The sequence below is a fragment of the Penicillium rubens genome (genome assembly GCF_028828025.1).
Source record: "Penicillium rubens strain IBT 27055 chromosome Unknown utg000002l_segment0_segment0, whole genome shotgun sequence".
NCBI lineage: Eukaryota > Fungi > Ascomycota > Eurotiomycetes > Eurotiales > Aspergillaceae > Penicillium > Penicillium rubens.
Window position 1 is genome coordinate 4,972,307 of NW_026890600.1, and position 14,828 is coordinate 4,987,134.

Here is a 14,828-nt window from a genome sequence, read left to right on the forward strand (position 1 = left end):
GAGGCTGGGTGAGATGGCAAGGTGCAGTGAAAAAGCACCCGCAGACTTATGATTGGCTGGGACAAGGTAGTCGATTCGATTTCTTCAGTGGTTATGGCGGGTATGTTGTGCATCGATTCGGTCCCCACAGGTGTGGCCACAACGACCGTGCTGGTACCGAAATTGGTACTAGGTGCAGGGTTGATTAACCATATCAGGGTAAGAAAGTACCGATCAACGATACAAACTTTGAATCCCACAGTTAAAGGAGGGTGACAATGATATCTTTCCTTTTGACTCTCGGGGTTCTACCCCTTCCCGGGTGACGGTCATGGGGTTTGACACGTGCAGGGGGGCGGTGAAATGGATACATGAAATTTTACGTATGTAGGCGTATTAGGGAGAGGTACGAGGTACCAGGTACATCCACCTAGAATATTCGATTGGTGGATATATTATGTACACCATACTTCAGTGCTTATAGGGTCTCATATCTCCACATGGATGCTTCAATCTATATTCATCTCAAAGCAAAAAGTTTGAAGGTTAGGCGGCCCTGAAATTAAATCTCAAATCATTTATCATGCATTCCGTACTAATAATGCACCCGAAAGAGACTATAGTTAGACACTATCAAATCTACCTCTACCCGTGAACCACATGTCACTTTTCGATATATCAACTTTTAATTCTACTTGCTCAAGGAATACCAGTATATGAAGAGCTATATGAGATACGGAAGAGAAACGAGTCAGAAATTGTCCGATACGTGGATACATCCAGGGATCACTGCAGGTACCTCGAAGCCAATGCCAATAATAATTTGACTTTCAGGGAAATGCATGAACCCATCTATGGATTCTATCGACAAGGATTAGCCCCAGAACCCTACAACTTGGAAAACTCTGAAATTTTGACGTTGCAACTGTTTCAGCCAATCTGCCTTAGAGGTGTCTCTGTTTCGGGCACGTGCCATCGAGTCTGTGCATTCCAAGGTTGGCATCTCGAAAATATCTCCCCGTGCAACAATTCTTCCCTGCACGTCAATGGCAAATCAATGCCATGCCCTTCATTGTTGGTTACATTCGGGTGTTCGATCCTTCGACAGGGGGCGCAAAAGCTACTGCTCGGCCTACTAGGCAACGGTCAAGAGCAATATACATCCCGGAGTCGGGATTCCTGACCTAATCGTGTTATTGAAGTATTTACGATTTTTAGATCAACAGAAAATTCGATACTCGAAAAAAATAAGGTCGAAAGGTCATTGGTCGACAATGAGTGTCATTCTAGACTGTTATCCCCCTTGTCTTGCTGCCTCAGCCCCATATGCTTGTTGCTCCAGGATCTTAGGGTGCGACACGCCCAATGGACCCCATATGCCTTCAATGCGTCAATCCTGGTCGACTGGGTCTAGAGTTCAACTTCTCGCATATCGGAGGACATATTCCTAGACAATGATTACCCAGTAAGGAAAGAGTCCTCATATCCGGAGACAATAGCTTTTCTGCCTTGTCAACTGAGACAGATTAGAGTTTTACTTTACCAACGGTCGAATCCTCCAGGGCGTCCCGAGACATCCATCGGGCCATGGATCAACCTAATTCTCTACCATCTTGTACCATGTCAATATGGTACCTAGGTAATACCATATCGAAGCACATTCAATGGCAATGATACCGTTATGAAATTCTCCTTTTCGGTCAGGGAGATTAAACAGTTCAGGCCTCTATGGCTCCACAGTTCCTAATCGTCTGGACACAAGGTTCTGTGATGGGTTACCTGTGTATCACTTCTTCCGAGATTGATGGTTACTTTCAGTGAGAGTAGACCAGAGTACTGGTAGCCTACTGCAATGGGGCTAGATGCCTTGTGGGAAATTAACCAGATCATTTCACCCTGTCTCGACTTCCTTGTCAGCGAAGACAAGAGTTTGCGCCGAGACTGGGATGACTATTGGCAGTTTCCCCACCCTGTCATCCCAAACTTTGATCACCCTGGATCTACAGCCCGCCAGCACAGATCGTATCACGACCACGAAGCTCCCGGCAAAAAAAGTCCCCAGGTCTGAAGTATCCGACCCTGTCGGCATAGATGGAAAGAAAAGGCAACCAAACAAGGATTAAAATGAAAAGAAGGATGTCTCATTGGCCTGTCGCCCTCCAAAATTCTGGATATGGAGCTTGCAAGGCGACGAATATGCTTTGGACGGCATTGGATGCAGACCAGTGGAGAATCCAACTCATCCAGCGACTCATCCGGCCGTTTTTTTGCCTCCCCGTGGCAATTTCCTACCAGCCCTTGACAACCAAGGAGTAGCTCAGCCAACCCTAAGCCTTGCCGGTGTAGCACGGAGGAAACAGCCAAGAAAAAACTTGCTCATCGGCCGAAACGTTCCCAGCGAAGAACTGCCCTTCTGGTCAAACTCCTCGAGCCAATAGCAAGCGAGTCATGTTGTTTGGCCCCGATATTCCCTGCAATGTCACTAGGACTTCGGAAGGTCACGAACGCCCTTTCACATGTGTTTGGTCGTCAGACTGGAAGCCGCCGTGGCGGAGTGGGAATGCTAGAACGCTGTGGGTTGGTGAGCGGCTCCGAGGGAGCTAGGGCCAAACCTACAGGGAACAACATCTCGGCCTCTCCGCCACTGTCCACGTAGCCCGTCTTGTCTGTAGGGGAGCATTCGGCGAAAAGCCGGAGCCGTAGGTAAGCTTTTCTCGCCGATCCAAGACTCTTTCCTAAAAGAAACACCGATGCTACGTTATGCAACCCAATCCCGTTACCGGGAAATACAAACACGACAACTTTTGCCGGCGAGGCTGGGTCTGGCTTTGACTTGCTGAGATCTAGTGTCGATCTGTACATTGGTACTTTGGTGATTGACCCTGGGATCTGGCATCCGGGTGCCTAGCGACTGCGCGGTAGAGTGAAGCTAGGGTACAATAGGAAAAAGCCCAGGTTGTCTGAGGTCCATTTCCTTCCGATGTCATCTCCACTGTCATGCGAAGATGCAGAAAATTTGATGTCTCAATGCAATCCCTGAAGCCTTCGAATAATCGAACAGTCGAGGCCTGCGACATTTATCTTCCAGATGACAGTCTTGCCGTCGACGGCATGTAGGATTGTTGTCAGTCGAGTCCCGCAACTGGGTACCATTCTGTTTTGGCTTGGAAGGTGGAAGATATGGAAATTTGTCAAGCTGAAGTCAGCGGAGAGAAACCTTGCAAAAGGGAGACTGGCCTTGGCGCCTATGGGCATTCACTGTTATCAGGTTAGTAGCTTGAGGTAATTAGAGCTCTTTACTAGGGAAATTACGCACTAGTATATCTAGCAGACCTTAAACGCAATCCCAATCCAACTATGACTATCATCTTCGTTCCCATGTTGATCCGCACGAGAAATAAGTTGGTGAACAATAGCAGACTTGTCCATGGATGCTGGTTCTAGGACCTCCCGAGGTCGTCCCTTCGTACAAGCACGTGGTTAGTTTCCCATGGGTGCTTGGGATGTTCCATGGTAGCTGTGAAGCAATTATAGAACAACTACTTCGAGAAGAACCTTGGAAGGATTATCAAAAACGCAAATTGACACTCCTACCGTGGATTTCCAGAAGGTACGGCCGTGAAGCAACAAATAAAACCATGTATAAAGTTCAAAATTTCTCTAAACCATTGCTTTTGTATAGACTGACGAATGCAAGTAACTGACATGCTGGATGTCTTTTTGGGAATCATTATCAACCAGGTCCTACAGTACAAGGAAAAGAGCTTCGGCCCAAAGATAGGCCCGCCTGAGAAGAAGGAAACGTTCCATTCAAAAAGTCGTAAGAGAGAACCGATAAAGAAGTTTAAGTAGTGCGCTTGGCGAACTCGACGCGGAGAATAAGGTGGCGGTAACCGACTAGCAGAAAGACGGGTTAGTACTTGAGGAACTGGTAGAAAGGAAAGCACGAAATGGGGTATTGAAGACATACAGCCATCCACCTTCTCGCAAGCAAGTGCTGCGTCGCCACGGTCCGCATAGCTGATGAAAGCAAAGCCCTTGGCTCTCTGGGTTTCCCGATCCCGTGCAAGGAAGACTCTGGTGACACGACCGAAACGCTCGAAGAGATCCCGCAACTCGTTCTCCTCTGCCAACTCGCTGACCTGTTTGAAAAGTCAATACCGAACCAAAATAAACGACCCTGACGCCCGTGGAGCCCGTAGAAAGCAGAAAAATGGCAGAACATACGTTTGTAACTCTGAGAGTCGCCAAATCGTCCTTCTCGAAACGACCGCCCATCTTCTCGCCGCCACCAGCACCGCCCTTCCGCATGTGAGGAGGAACGTAGCTGGACTTTCCAGCACCAAGACCACCTGCATCCTCCTCTGCCTCGACACCAGGAGCAGCAGCAGTGCCCTCCTCGACGGGAGCCATGGTGTCCTTGAAGGGACAGCGAGCCGTGAAATGCTCTCCACTGCAAATACGACACTTGACCTTCTTGTCCTTCAACTGGTCCTTCATGCTGCCCTTTTCGCCACCCTCCTTCTCGGCCTCCTTAGCATTAGCCTTCCAGTTGACGCTGGGGCGGAAGATGATGTTCTCGCCGACGGAGGTGGTGTCGAACGAGGGACCGGCGGCGTGGCCCTTCTCGAGACCGAACTTCTCCCATTTGCGGCGTTCGGCGACTTGGGGGTTGACATGTTCGCGGACAACGGTGGTCTTAATTCGGCGGGTGACCTTCACTTTCTTGTTGTCATCATTGTAGCGGTAGGAAATGACGGTCTTGGTGCCGTCCTTGTTCGTGATCACTTCTTGCGGCGGGAGCACGGAGGGGTCATCGAAATCTTCGTCGTCGGCCCAGTCGGCGCGGCTGTAAAATAGAAAGTTTTGTTAGGCGCGTGTTTCTTGTAGGACTGGAACTGCAAATACTCACTTCCCGGTTGGAGACATGGTGTAAGTGATGGTGTTATTACGGCTGCTGAATTTCTGGATTTCTTTCAAAGGCGAATCCGTTGTGGATTTAATAATTTACTGTGGCACAGTTGTGGCTGGTGGCGGGAATCACGTGGCGCGGTGTGTATAGCCCCATCTAAAGTAGTTCCAAGGTTCTTTAACCTCGTTTCTACTAGACTGATACAAGATTGACACCACTCCACTGTTTGCCCAATGATAAACATGACATTCAACGGGGTCCGAATATTAACACTCTCTGCAAGCGCTGCTTTCAAAAATATTTAACTTTAAAGGCCCCGAACACAGTTCCTTCGGACCAAACCCAATACTTATAGCGGGCAGAGTAGTCATTCGCCCTGATCTCCGGGCTCGTACTTCACCTTGTGTCACTATTTATCATTTAAACTGATCAAGGTTGTGAAACATTCACGGTTAAAGGTCCAGATTATTGGGAGATGTTTCTAAGTACATCGGCCTCTCAGAGGGCCGCTCAGAAGCACACCGTTTCGAAGACGCGCCGGATGGGCGAGCTGGAGGACATCATGGGTGAACAGTCGAACGATAGTGATTGATTTGACATTCAACTCTTTCAGGCCAACATCCCTCACGAAAACATCCAACCTACACAGCAGGGGAAAAAGAATAGGAAGAAAAAATCGGCTCCTAACGACTGTCGTATCAAAGAAATTATCACAGAACCCAAATGGGAAGTCCGGGCGCCGAACTTGATACTGCTAATTTCGTGGGCAGTCTTCTGAAGCTTCAAGGCCAGCTACAAGAATACCGTGGCGTACATAACTATCATTTAGGCCAACGAGACCTGACTGCATTAACCATCCTTGACCTGAGGGCTGAACTTCTTCCTATTCTAACGATGACTGAGACTGGGTCACGTCCGAGAGAGATGCAACCTGACAGGTCCTTGAAGCTTCCAAGGGTTCTTCAGCTTGACGAATCGGCATTGCTGTCTGAAACATCGATACACTCACATTTTTGGTCAACTTAGGGGCCATTCAACCCCTATGTCTTCTGGCTCTCAATGCCATGACCGGATTGTTCGACAAGAGACGCTCCCTTCTCTGCCGGTCTCGATGACAAGAGGGGATCTGGTCAACAAGGTTGATAGCCTTCGCGCCACGCCAGTCACGACGTTGAATGTGCGGGCCTTTGGCTAGGAGATCTGATCCGCACACATCTTGCATCAGAGCCATGCAAGTTGAAGTGAAGCCGGCCGAATCTCGGTTATCTCTCCATCCAGTATCCCATGGCGAGATTGCGCCCGGGAGATGATTGCCGACACCATGAATCGTGGGAAACTGAGTGGTTGTGTCATTCATAATTCACTGATTGGATTCCGGTATGTATGCTCCAATCAAGGATGTCGATGAGATGATGGACGAGCTGGGAATATGATTGTCTAAGACACTGTGTCTTCTCTTAGGCCACATACACCGGGGGGGGGCGGCAAGTAATTTCGGCCGTCCTTCGTTTGCAGAATCTGACATGGGTCTTACTCTGATCCCATCCTCCCCTTCTGTTGGCATAGGGCTTACTCTGATCACGTCTTCCTCTTCTGTGCTATCCCATCCAGATGAGTGCTTCGATTCCCGATTCCCCGTGGGACTCGCTAGGGGCTGCATTTCGCGTCCTGGATCACCTCCTGCCTTCTTCTGACCCCTAAGTCTGTGGTACAGGCCCGATAGCGCCAGGAAAGGGGTTAACGCCACATCATTCGACCTTTGCAGCCAAGGGAAGGGTTCAGACATCTCATGGGACTCTCGAAAACCAAATGAAGATTGCCATCGATTCCAACATGCTGATCGTGAGGAGGCTGCTATTCTGGAATTCAGCAACCATCACAATAAGATGAAGATAGTGCTGAAACATTTCGACTCGCATGACGACGAATTCAGAAACACGCAGTCGGTTTAACACCGCACAAGGCACAATCATCGCTTTAGTACCCTTCCACGTTCTCGTCGACGACAAAGGCAGAACCTCAGATACGTTCCCCTAGACACATCTTCCGCATTTCGCCACTCATACGCGTTTACGCAGCTTCCCAGAGGAAATGGTAATACTATGCCTAGCAGGCTATGAAGAGGGCAAAGCTGCTATAACGATGGCCCGGTAGACGGTAACGAGATCCCACCATGCCCGGGTAGACTTCAGCCTGCTTCTTGGGGCAGCCAGGTGAAGACTTCGCAGGCTAAGCATACGACCGACTGACCAGCACGCGCGGTGTCAGCAATCTGGTAGAAGTGCTCCGGGGCTGCGACAAGCTTACCAGGATAAGTGGCCTGTCTATGCCGGGTTTAATGTATGGACTGTAGGGGCCTCTAGCAGGATGGGGTGGCCGTGAACGCCGCTCCAGTAATCACCCGCCAGGCCCGTTCATAGAGCGAAAACGAATATATATAGCAAGTGAACAGGAACGATCTCCATGACCAGCTTTCGGACCATAGTGGTTAGTTACCTTAATGAGCGATAGCAGCCTTGAATTGCCATCACTGCTTGAGACGGGACTCTCGGACTTTTAATAAGGGTTCGATCATCTTGCCAGGGCCTCGATATACAGCTGCCTTCCGAAATAGGTATAGACCATCAAAAAACACGAGCCGCTAACCCATACGCCATCTGCTTTCGAGAAGTCACTCAACAAATTTCTGTTATAACCATGACCTCTAAACAGAACTATTGTTTAATACCTAGTATATCAAGCATCCGTGATCGACATGACCTATGACTAGATAGCGGTAGCTCTCAGCTCCTTTCTCTCTCATTCTCCTCTTCCGTATCTTTTGATAGCAATCCATATACCTTGTTCTTTAGTACGGATCTCCATCATAGCGAGGTTGCTAGAACTGTCTCGCGCTAGCTTCCTAGGGGCCCCGGGGGGAGAAGTTGGCTTACATATAATTTGAAAGTAGATCACAGATCCTTCATAAGCTCAAACAGGATCAAAGGTCATAGCGCGAGAACTTAGCCGAAGTCTTAACGAAGGGATAGGCTAGAGAAACAGCCGTATCTTATAACCACCGACTTGTCATTTCTTATTCAGATGCCCCCAATTGCAGATCTGCAACAGTGAAAGAATATGCTGGATTGGGGTTGAGTGTAAACTGTGTATGGATTGTATTTTTGGTTTTTTGCTATCTCCCTGGATCTCTCATAAAGATGGCAATAATTTCTTGTTCTTAAGCTGCTCGATGTAAGAATCCAAGGAGGTTTTGCTGTTTAATATAGAAGAATGAGGGTTTGCAAGGGGAGTCCGCCGAGAGCGGAAACCAGGGTTATCCTAAATGGACACTAGAACCAGCAACGGCCGCCCAATTGATTCCGTCCGCTTGCGTAAATACCGTTCGAGAACGAACAATTCTCCTACATATCTATTCAAAACAAGTCTAAATGGCCTGTTATTTCACTCTTGAGCGCGCAGCGTCCGCGGATCTCCATCACCGTTATAAACAATTCATTACCTTCAGCACTAACCATGGTGCCGCGACCATTCGTTTTCTTGTTAACGGTGACGGCGTTACTATGCAGTCTGTTTTACTTTTCCGTGGGCTTGGGAAATTTCTCGGTCAGAAATACCTTGCAGTGCGTTGTCTTTTATTTTGCGGAAACCTCATTTTGAAAACTGACCATTTGCAGGGAATACTCGGCGCTGCCGGTCGATAATGGGTTCCCCTTCATCCAAGACCTTTACAGACCCTACATACACCCAATAGACGCCCTAGAATTCGATGATCAGAATGGAAAAACTTACTCATTACCACAAATGCCGAGGTTTACGAAGCCACTGAGAGAGAAAATCCTTATTCTGGATGTTGACACCCGCCCACTTGATGGACCAGGTGAACTTTTGAATGGGACCCGACTGAATACAACAAGCGCTCACCATAACACAATTGGTAGACTAAGCCACTACATTTATGGTAGGTCTCTGCTATGTATTTTCGTTACCAATCCGATACTGACCATTGTAGCTACAATCCATGGCTATGATTACAAACTCATTCAGGCCTCTAGCCCTAAGGGTCTTCATGGCACATGGAGCAAAGTAACGGCGATGAAGGAAGCCCTCAAATACTACGAATTTGTCATTTTCCTCGATGGGGATGCTATGATTCGCCATCCGCACCTTCCCATGGAATGGCTTTTCAACTACTGGGATATAACGCCCGATACACTCGTCGCCATGGCACTCGACCCAGACGAACCACAAAATCGGGACGCGAAAGGAAAAACACTCCTCAACACTGGCTTCATTATTGGACAGAGAGACCCCAGGACGCAGGAGCTTTTTGAAGCGTGGGAATCATGTCCTACCGATATGCGATACCCCGACTGCTCTAAATGGAGTCAGCAATGGTCGCATGAACAAGCTGCCTTCGGAAATCATCTTCGGTATGACAACGCGCTGCAAGGAGGAATAAAAACTCTTTCATGCGCTGAGGCGAATGGATACCCTGAGATGGCTAAAACAAACTGCACCGGGGAGTTTATTCGGCACTATTGGATTTTTAAGGATTTGCTGCCGGCTGCTGTTGAAAGCTCGATTACACAGTATTTCCTACCCAGAGTGCAAGGGCTCTTTCACCAAAACTTTGCCAGCGTGGTGCTCAACATAAGCGATTCCGCTGTGTCTAGTATTAAGGAATGATGGTGGTACATTCACAGCCGCCTTGGAAATATATGTATACAGAAATTCACAGGTCTACCGTTTACATCCTACAAAGAGTTTCCTGACTGTTGTCATTCTCTTCGGCGGTCTCACTCTTCTGAACAAGGACCCCTCGATCCCAACAAAACCAAAGAAAGCAAACATTAGATGTTCTACCTTGTATCCTGGCGTGCGCATTTTCTTTCCATCCCTTCATTCTAGATTTCGAGCCTCTGCATTTGTAAGTGAGCTTTTTCCAGTCCAAATAACGGCCTTGAGGCTTTAGCAAAATCAATGTTCTAGTTCAAAATATACTGAATCTGCCTCTCAATTCACAAATAGACGCCCCTCTTCATTCTGAGGACGAATTGAGATTGGGAACTCAATTACATACCATTTGAATCAATTTAAATCGCAGTCTTGGCAAACAAAGCATGGTGACTCTTCGACAAGTCCAGCCGGTACCAGCGGCCTGCACTGAGAATGACAGGCTTGAACGAATAATTTTCGACCCTCAAAAGTCTCGAGTCAATATAGCAGAAATATTTTATGCTTACTTGCAGCTTGTGGGAAAGGGAAAGCCCAGATACAAAGCATACAATCCGTCCAAACATGATTTCGCGGCACAAAAGCGACAGAGCAAAGAGAAAACAAACCTCCTATCCAATTGACGCTTGCCTCGAATCCTTCAATTGGACAATCAACCAACAGTTCCAACAGTTTATAGCCAAAGCAGTCCGCCGGCACGCCTCCAGGGGACTGACAACTCGCCAAATGATTCGGATGTCCCATGACTACAAACTGCTTTTACCTCGTGTCTGCGATGTGTTTGATCCTAGGAGTGGGATGCGAGTCCATGGGCTTTTTCAATTTATACGCCCAAAGCCCAAGATTATGCAATAATTATGTGGGGATTTTGCTATAATATGTACATGCACAGTAGAAATATATTCCTAGTGGAACAAACCTCGAGGTATCAATTGACTTGGAAACCCTTACTCCCATCTTGTTCAATATCCCCAGACAGGGAATGTCGGGATAGATCCATTCTATTAGAGGTAACTTTGTTGAAAGATTGGTGATGAGGGACCGAGAATAGATACAATAACTGGACAAATGAGAGATTCTGGCGAGTTACTGTTAGGGACAGGGAACTGTTATTTATGTTTGTTTCTCATGGCCCTAGTGGCAATAAATCCTCAGAGTATGAGCCTTGGTGCGAATCATAGATCGTTCTGATGAGATGTGAGGATCAAAAGGGAAGAACGCCAAGCCGATGTATGAGAGCAGACGAATGAGAAACGCGCGAGGGTAGATTGAGGTTGCCGAAGTGATTCAGGAAACCCTTAAAACAACCTCAAGCCTGAGCACTTCGATGAATTCAACTGAATTCATCCATTTCCTTTCCTTTCTTGAAATGATATACTCGTGACATTGCCCACCCAGATTGGATCTATTAACACAAAATCAAACCCCCCTCAAAGCCTCCTCAGTCCAATCCCACAACCTCTCCGCAAGCGCATCATCCCTCGCCGTCAAATTAAGCTTCCCATCCTGCAACTTCCCGACAGGCTCATAATACCCCCCATTCCGAATCTTAGCCTTATCCACAGTAGCCGCCCAAGTCTGACTAAACGCACCCTCATGCGGCTGCAGAATCATCCACCAAGTAGTCGCATAAACAAACAATTTCTCCTTAATCCGAAGGTCATCCACTAGACCCGTCTGCACAACACCAGGATGCGCAGACACCGACGTGATACCCGGAAACCTCTTCGCGAGCTCGCGCGCATACAGCAAGTTAGCAAGCTTACTCTGTCCATACCGCTGCCACGGTCCGCCAAACGCCATATCCTGTGTTGTCTTGAGCTTGTCGAAAATGATCCCGCCGCACGGATGCATCCTCCAGCCCGCCGAGGTAAGGAGTACAATGCGTGGGTTTGCGCCTGCGTTGGCGGAGGCTTCAAGGAGGGGCAGGAGTATTCTTATCAGTAGTGCGTGGCCAAGGTGGTTCGTGCCGAATTGAATTTCATAGCCGTCGGCTGTTTGGCCTGGGGGTAGGGCCATGATTCCCGCGTTGCACATCAGGATGTCTAGGGTGCTGTGTTGGTTGGCGAAGTGCTCGGCGGCGGTTTTGACGGAGGTTAGGGAGGCTAGGTCGCATTCTATAAATGTGGCTGCGAGATGGGGATTTATTTGGTGGATTTGTTTGATCACTTTTTCTGCGCTTGTGGCATTGCGGCCGCTGAGGTAGATGTGTGATGGGTTGTGCTTGGCGAGGTGGATTGCTGATGCTGCGCCTAGGCCGCCGGTTCCTAGGTTGGCTGTTAATTATGGACTTATTTAAAGCAGAAAGAATCAGGTCATGCCTCCTGTAATAAATATTGACTTTCCTGTGAGATCGGGGATCTCTTTTTCGGGGTTATAGTCGAGAGACATGATGGAAGTATAAAATTAGGGCTAGATGTGTCACGCGCAATATTGGATTAAAGTATGGTGGACTGGCTCGGAATGGTAAATCCTGTTTCAATCTGAGAAGAATTCTATGGAAATTGCTTTGCTTTATATATTGGGAAGTGCACGGTTCCTGTAACCAGAGGTCAAATATCAACTTGCCCGATTGGGAAATATGCTGTAAGCCCCCACATGTGGCGTAGCCAGCCAATGAAAGCGAAGAGTTTCCGAGCTCTCCAATACAATATGCCCGATTACTGTTGACATCCATGGGCAGAACGGCTTGATATTGTACCGAACCACAAGTGGGGAGTTTTCTGGATTCCTCCGACTCCGACGGCGAGGGTTCTACCAGTGGCGTAGAGAGGACAAATGACAGCTACGTAAGAAACCTTTCTCGCAACTCATATCAATGGTCAAGGTCGGTGTGCTAAACTTACAGTTAAATATAGATTTGAACGTCAATATGCTGTATGCAACTATGCAAATGTATAATACACTAATGCAACCGAACCTATGCACAAATCCAAGAACCCATCCCGAACCAACCCAATATGTACATCGCAAAACGCAAATACTATAAGAGTCGATCCTACCGACCAATCATACGAAGCTCGATAGGTCGCAAGACGCAATACACTGCGGAAGAGAAGGCAAAGCCCAACTCAAATCCGATGTCACCACCACCAGACGCCGGGTCTCCAGCATGCTTGGCGATAGGACCCGTCCACCACGACTGGCTCATGCCGACAACAACACCGACAATGCCAAAGACAAACGCAATAGAAGCGGCGATTCCCATGGGGAGTTTGGCGGGGTTATCGTAGTCCTCCGGACGATACCCATCGAATCCACGTCGGAAAACAAAGTGGTCAACGAGCGCAATGCCGGAGTAAATAGCCAGCCAGTAGGCGATAAGGCTCATGAAATTCTCGAGGACGGTCTCAAAGTGGTCGTAACCGGGGATACCGATGGCAAGGGAGACGCACGAGGCGAGGAAAGTCCAGATGAACCGCGGCACGCGTTGCGTAGCCCGGCTCAACACCTGCAACGTCAAGCCGACAGAGTAGATGTTGGGGCAGTTGTTGGCGATAATGGACAGGGCCAGGATGACGAGGCAGAACTTGCCGAAACCGCCGAGAGGCTCAAGCACGGCTGCGATCAGGCCGCCGTTGACGGAGGCTCGGTAGCCTTCGGCGTACTTGTTGTTAACTCCGTCGCCCATCTCCGTCGCGGACATGATGGCGATGCCGAGGAATTGAGTGAAGAGCAGGGGGATAATCAGACCAAGCCATGCAGAAAAGAAGACCAGACGACGGCTCTGGGTCTTTGGCTGGTAGACGGTGTAGTCGGCAGCGTAGCTGGTCCAGCCTGTTGCGAAACCATAGACAGTAGATCCAAAGGATAGACAGGCTCCCATTTCAGAAACGCCTGCTCCCATTGGGATGTTGATGAAATCGCCCGAGTGGGCGAATACGCCCAACACGATGATAAACACGATACAGGTGGGAATCCAGCTCCAGTACTCATACATGTGAACGAATTTGTACCCACAAAAGGTGACAAATAGTGTGCAGAATGTGATGATGAGGATACCGGCGTATCCGGGGACTTCGTCGTTCACAGCGTTGAGGAGCTGTGCACCGACGATGGCGTTGGCGGCAGACCAACCGACACACGCGATAATGTTAAGGATGGCAACTTAGAAAGCTACTAGTTAACATGACCATTTCACACTGAATGAACATCCCGAGATGACTTACTGAATTTCACAGCCCACCATCCAAACCAGAATCGTGAGAGCACCATTTGGCGCAGCCCAAAGGGAGGACCGAAGCACGAGAAGAAGCACACGGTCATGACACCGAGGAGGTTGAAGAAGAGACAGACCAAAATGGCATCAACGAAGCCCAAATTGAATGCAGATTTTCCAAGGACGCCAATGGCGAAGGAGCTGACGACCATGTTGGCGGCCAACCACTAGGTTTGGTCAGTGGAAAAGGCCTCCAGGCCAAGGCGATCACGCCCGGTAATTGTTGCAGGAACACACCATGCTACCAATATTGAGATAGGACGTATCGGTCCGCTCATAATCCGGAACCCGCTCAACACCTCGCTGCTCGATGTTGAACTTGCCAGCTACGCGCTGGATCTTGGCATACATCGAATCGCCGTATTCGAAGCTCTCACCGGGCACGGCGCCATCGCTGGAGTTGTCGAATACCTCATTGCTATTTAGATCGGAGGAATTGTTCACCTGGGGAGCTTTTTCCAGGTCCTCATTTGAGCTGCGGAACGGTTTGGCGAACTTTGAAAGCATCTTTTTTCGGTCAAATCCTCACCAATGAAGGTGAAGAATGGAATGGAGACGGAGAGTATAAATGGGATTAATCGAAGAGCTGGGTAGGCTCAGCGAGACCCAGGAGATCAGATGAAGGAATTGAATATAGGGAAAGTGTCACATTGTCCTCTCTTCCATTTTTTTTCCCCACCGAGAGGGAGGAGCTGTTCATATAGTCGCGAGAATTCTTTGCGCGTCCGGGCCCCACTGGGGATCTCGCACTGTGGCAAGGATAGGCCTGTCGCGTGTGCCCCTTGCAAGAAAAAAAAAAAAAAAAAAAGAAAATTTCCAGAAGACAAGCCGAATGACAAGCCTTGAGGGCCCCAGCAAGGGATCCATTACCCGCCATTGAACCAATCATAACCCTCCTGATAGCCCTAGCTTATCAGAATTCCCGAGGATTCTGCACTCGCTTCCCATCTCGGACTCGAAGTCGGATGGTCATTGGAGGATGTG

At 48.6% G+C, this 14,828-nt stretch overlaps 5 protein-coding genes across 5 annotated transcripts; 2 read left to right on the forward strand and 3 right to left on the reverse strand.

Moving 5' to 3' along the window:
• Positions 1 to 2,296: 2,296 nt before the first annotated feature.
• N7525_004373 (uncharacterized protein) lies at positions 2,297 to 3,096 on the forward strand (the record flags this gene model as incomplete). The annotated part of the gene is made up of 3 exons (XM_061212998.1): positions 2,297 to 2,631; positions 2,652 to 2,678; positions 2,991 to 3,096. Coding segments are annotated over 3 exons (468 nt in total), but the record flags the coding sequence as incomplete, so codon positions are not given.
• Positions 3,097 to 3,823: 727 nt separating this feature from the next.
• On the reverse strand, positions 3,824 to 4,908 carry tif35 (translation initiation factor eIF3 core subunit g; the record flags this gene model as incomplete). The annotated part of the gene is made up of 4 exons (XM_002565845.1): positions 3,824 to 3,876; positions 3,950 to 4,121; positions 4,207 to 4,828; positions 4,892 to 4,908. 4 exons carry the CDS (start codon positions 4,906 to 4,908, stop codon positions 3,824 to 3,826), a joined length of 864 nt encoding a protein of 287 aa, XP_002565891.1.
• Positions 4,909 to 8,692: 3,784 nt separating this feature from the next.
• Positions 8,693 to 9,577, forward strand: N7525_004375 (uncharacterized protein; the record flags this gene model as incomplete). Its single annotated transcript, XM_002565844.2, has 2 exons — positions 8,693 to 8,849; positions 8,901 to 9,577. The coding sequence occupies 2 exons, from the start codon at positions 8,693 to 8,695 to the stop codon at positions 9,575 to 9,577; spliced, it is 834 nt and encodes a 277-aa protein (XP_002565890.2).
• A 1,467-nt stretch (positions 9,578 to 11,044) lies between these two features.
• On the reverse strand, positions 11,045 to 12,016 carry N7525_004376 (oxidoreductase, short-chain dehydrogenase/reductase family; the record flags this gene model as incomplete). Its single annotated transcript, XM_061212999.1, has 2 exons — positions 11,045 to 11,892; positions 11,947 to 12,016. 2 exons carry the CDS (start codon positions 12,014 to 12,016, stop codon positions 11,045 to 11,047), a joined length of 918 nt encoding a protein of 305 aa, XP_061070020.1.
• Positions 12,017 to 12,623: 607 nt separating this feature from the next.
• Positions 12,624 to 14,351, reverse strand: N7525_004377 (cytosine permease; the record flags this gene model as incomplete). Its single annotated transcript, XM_002565841.2, has 3 exons — positions 12,624 to 13,732; positions 13,795 to 14,011; positions 14,082 to 14,351. The coding sequence occupies 3 exons, from the start codon at positions 14,349 to 14,351 to the stop codon at positions 12,624 to 12,626; spliced, it is 1,596 nt and encodes a 531-aa protein (XP_002565887.1).
• Between the last annotated feature and the right edge of the window lie 477 nt (positions 14,352 to 14,828).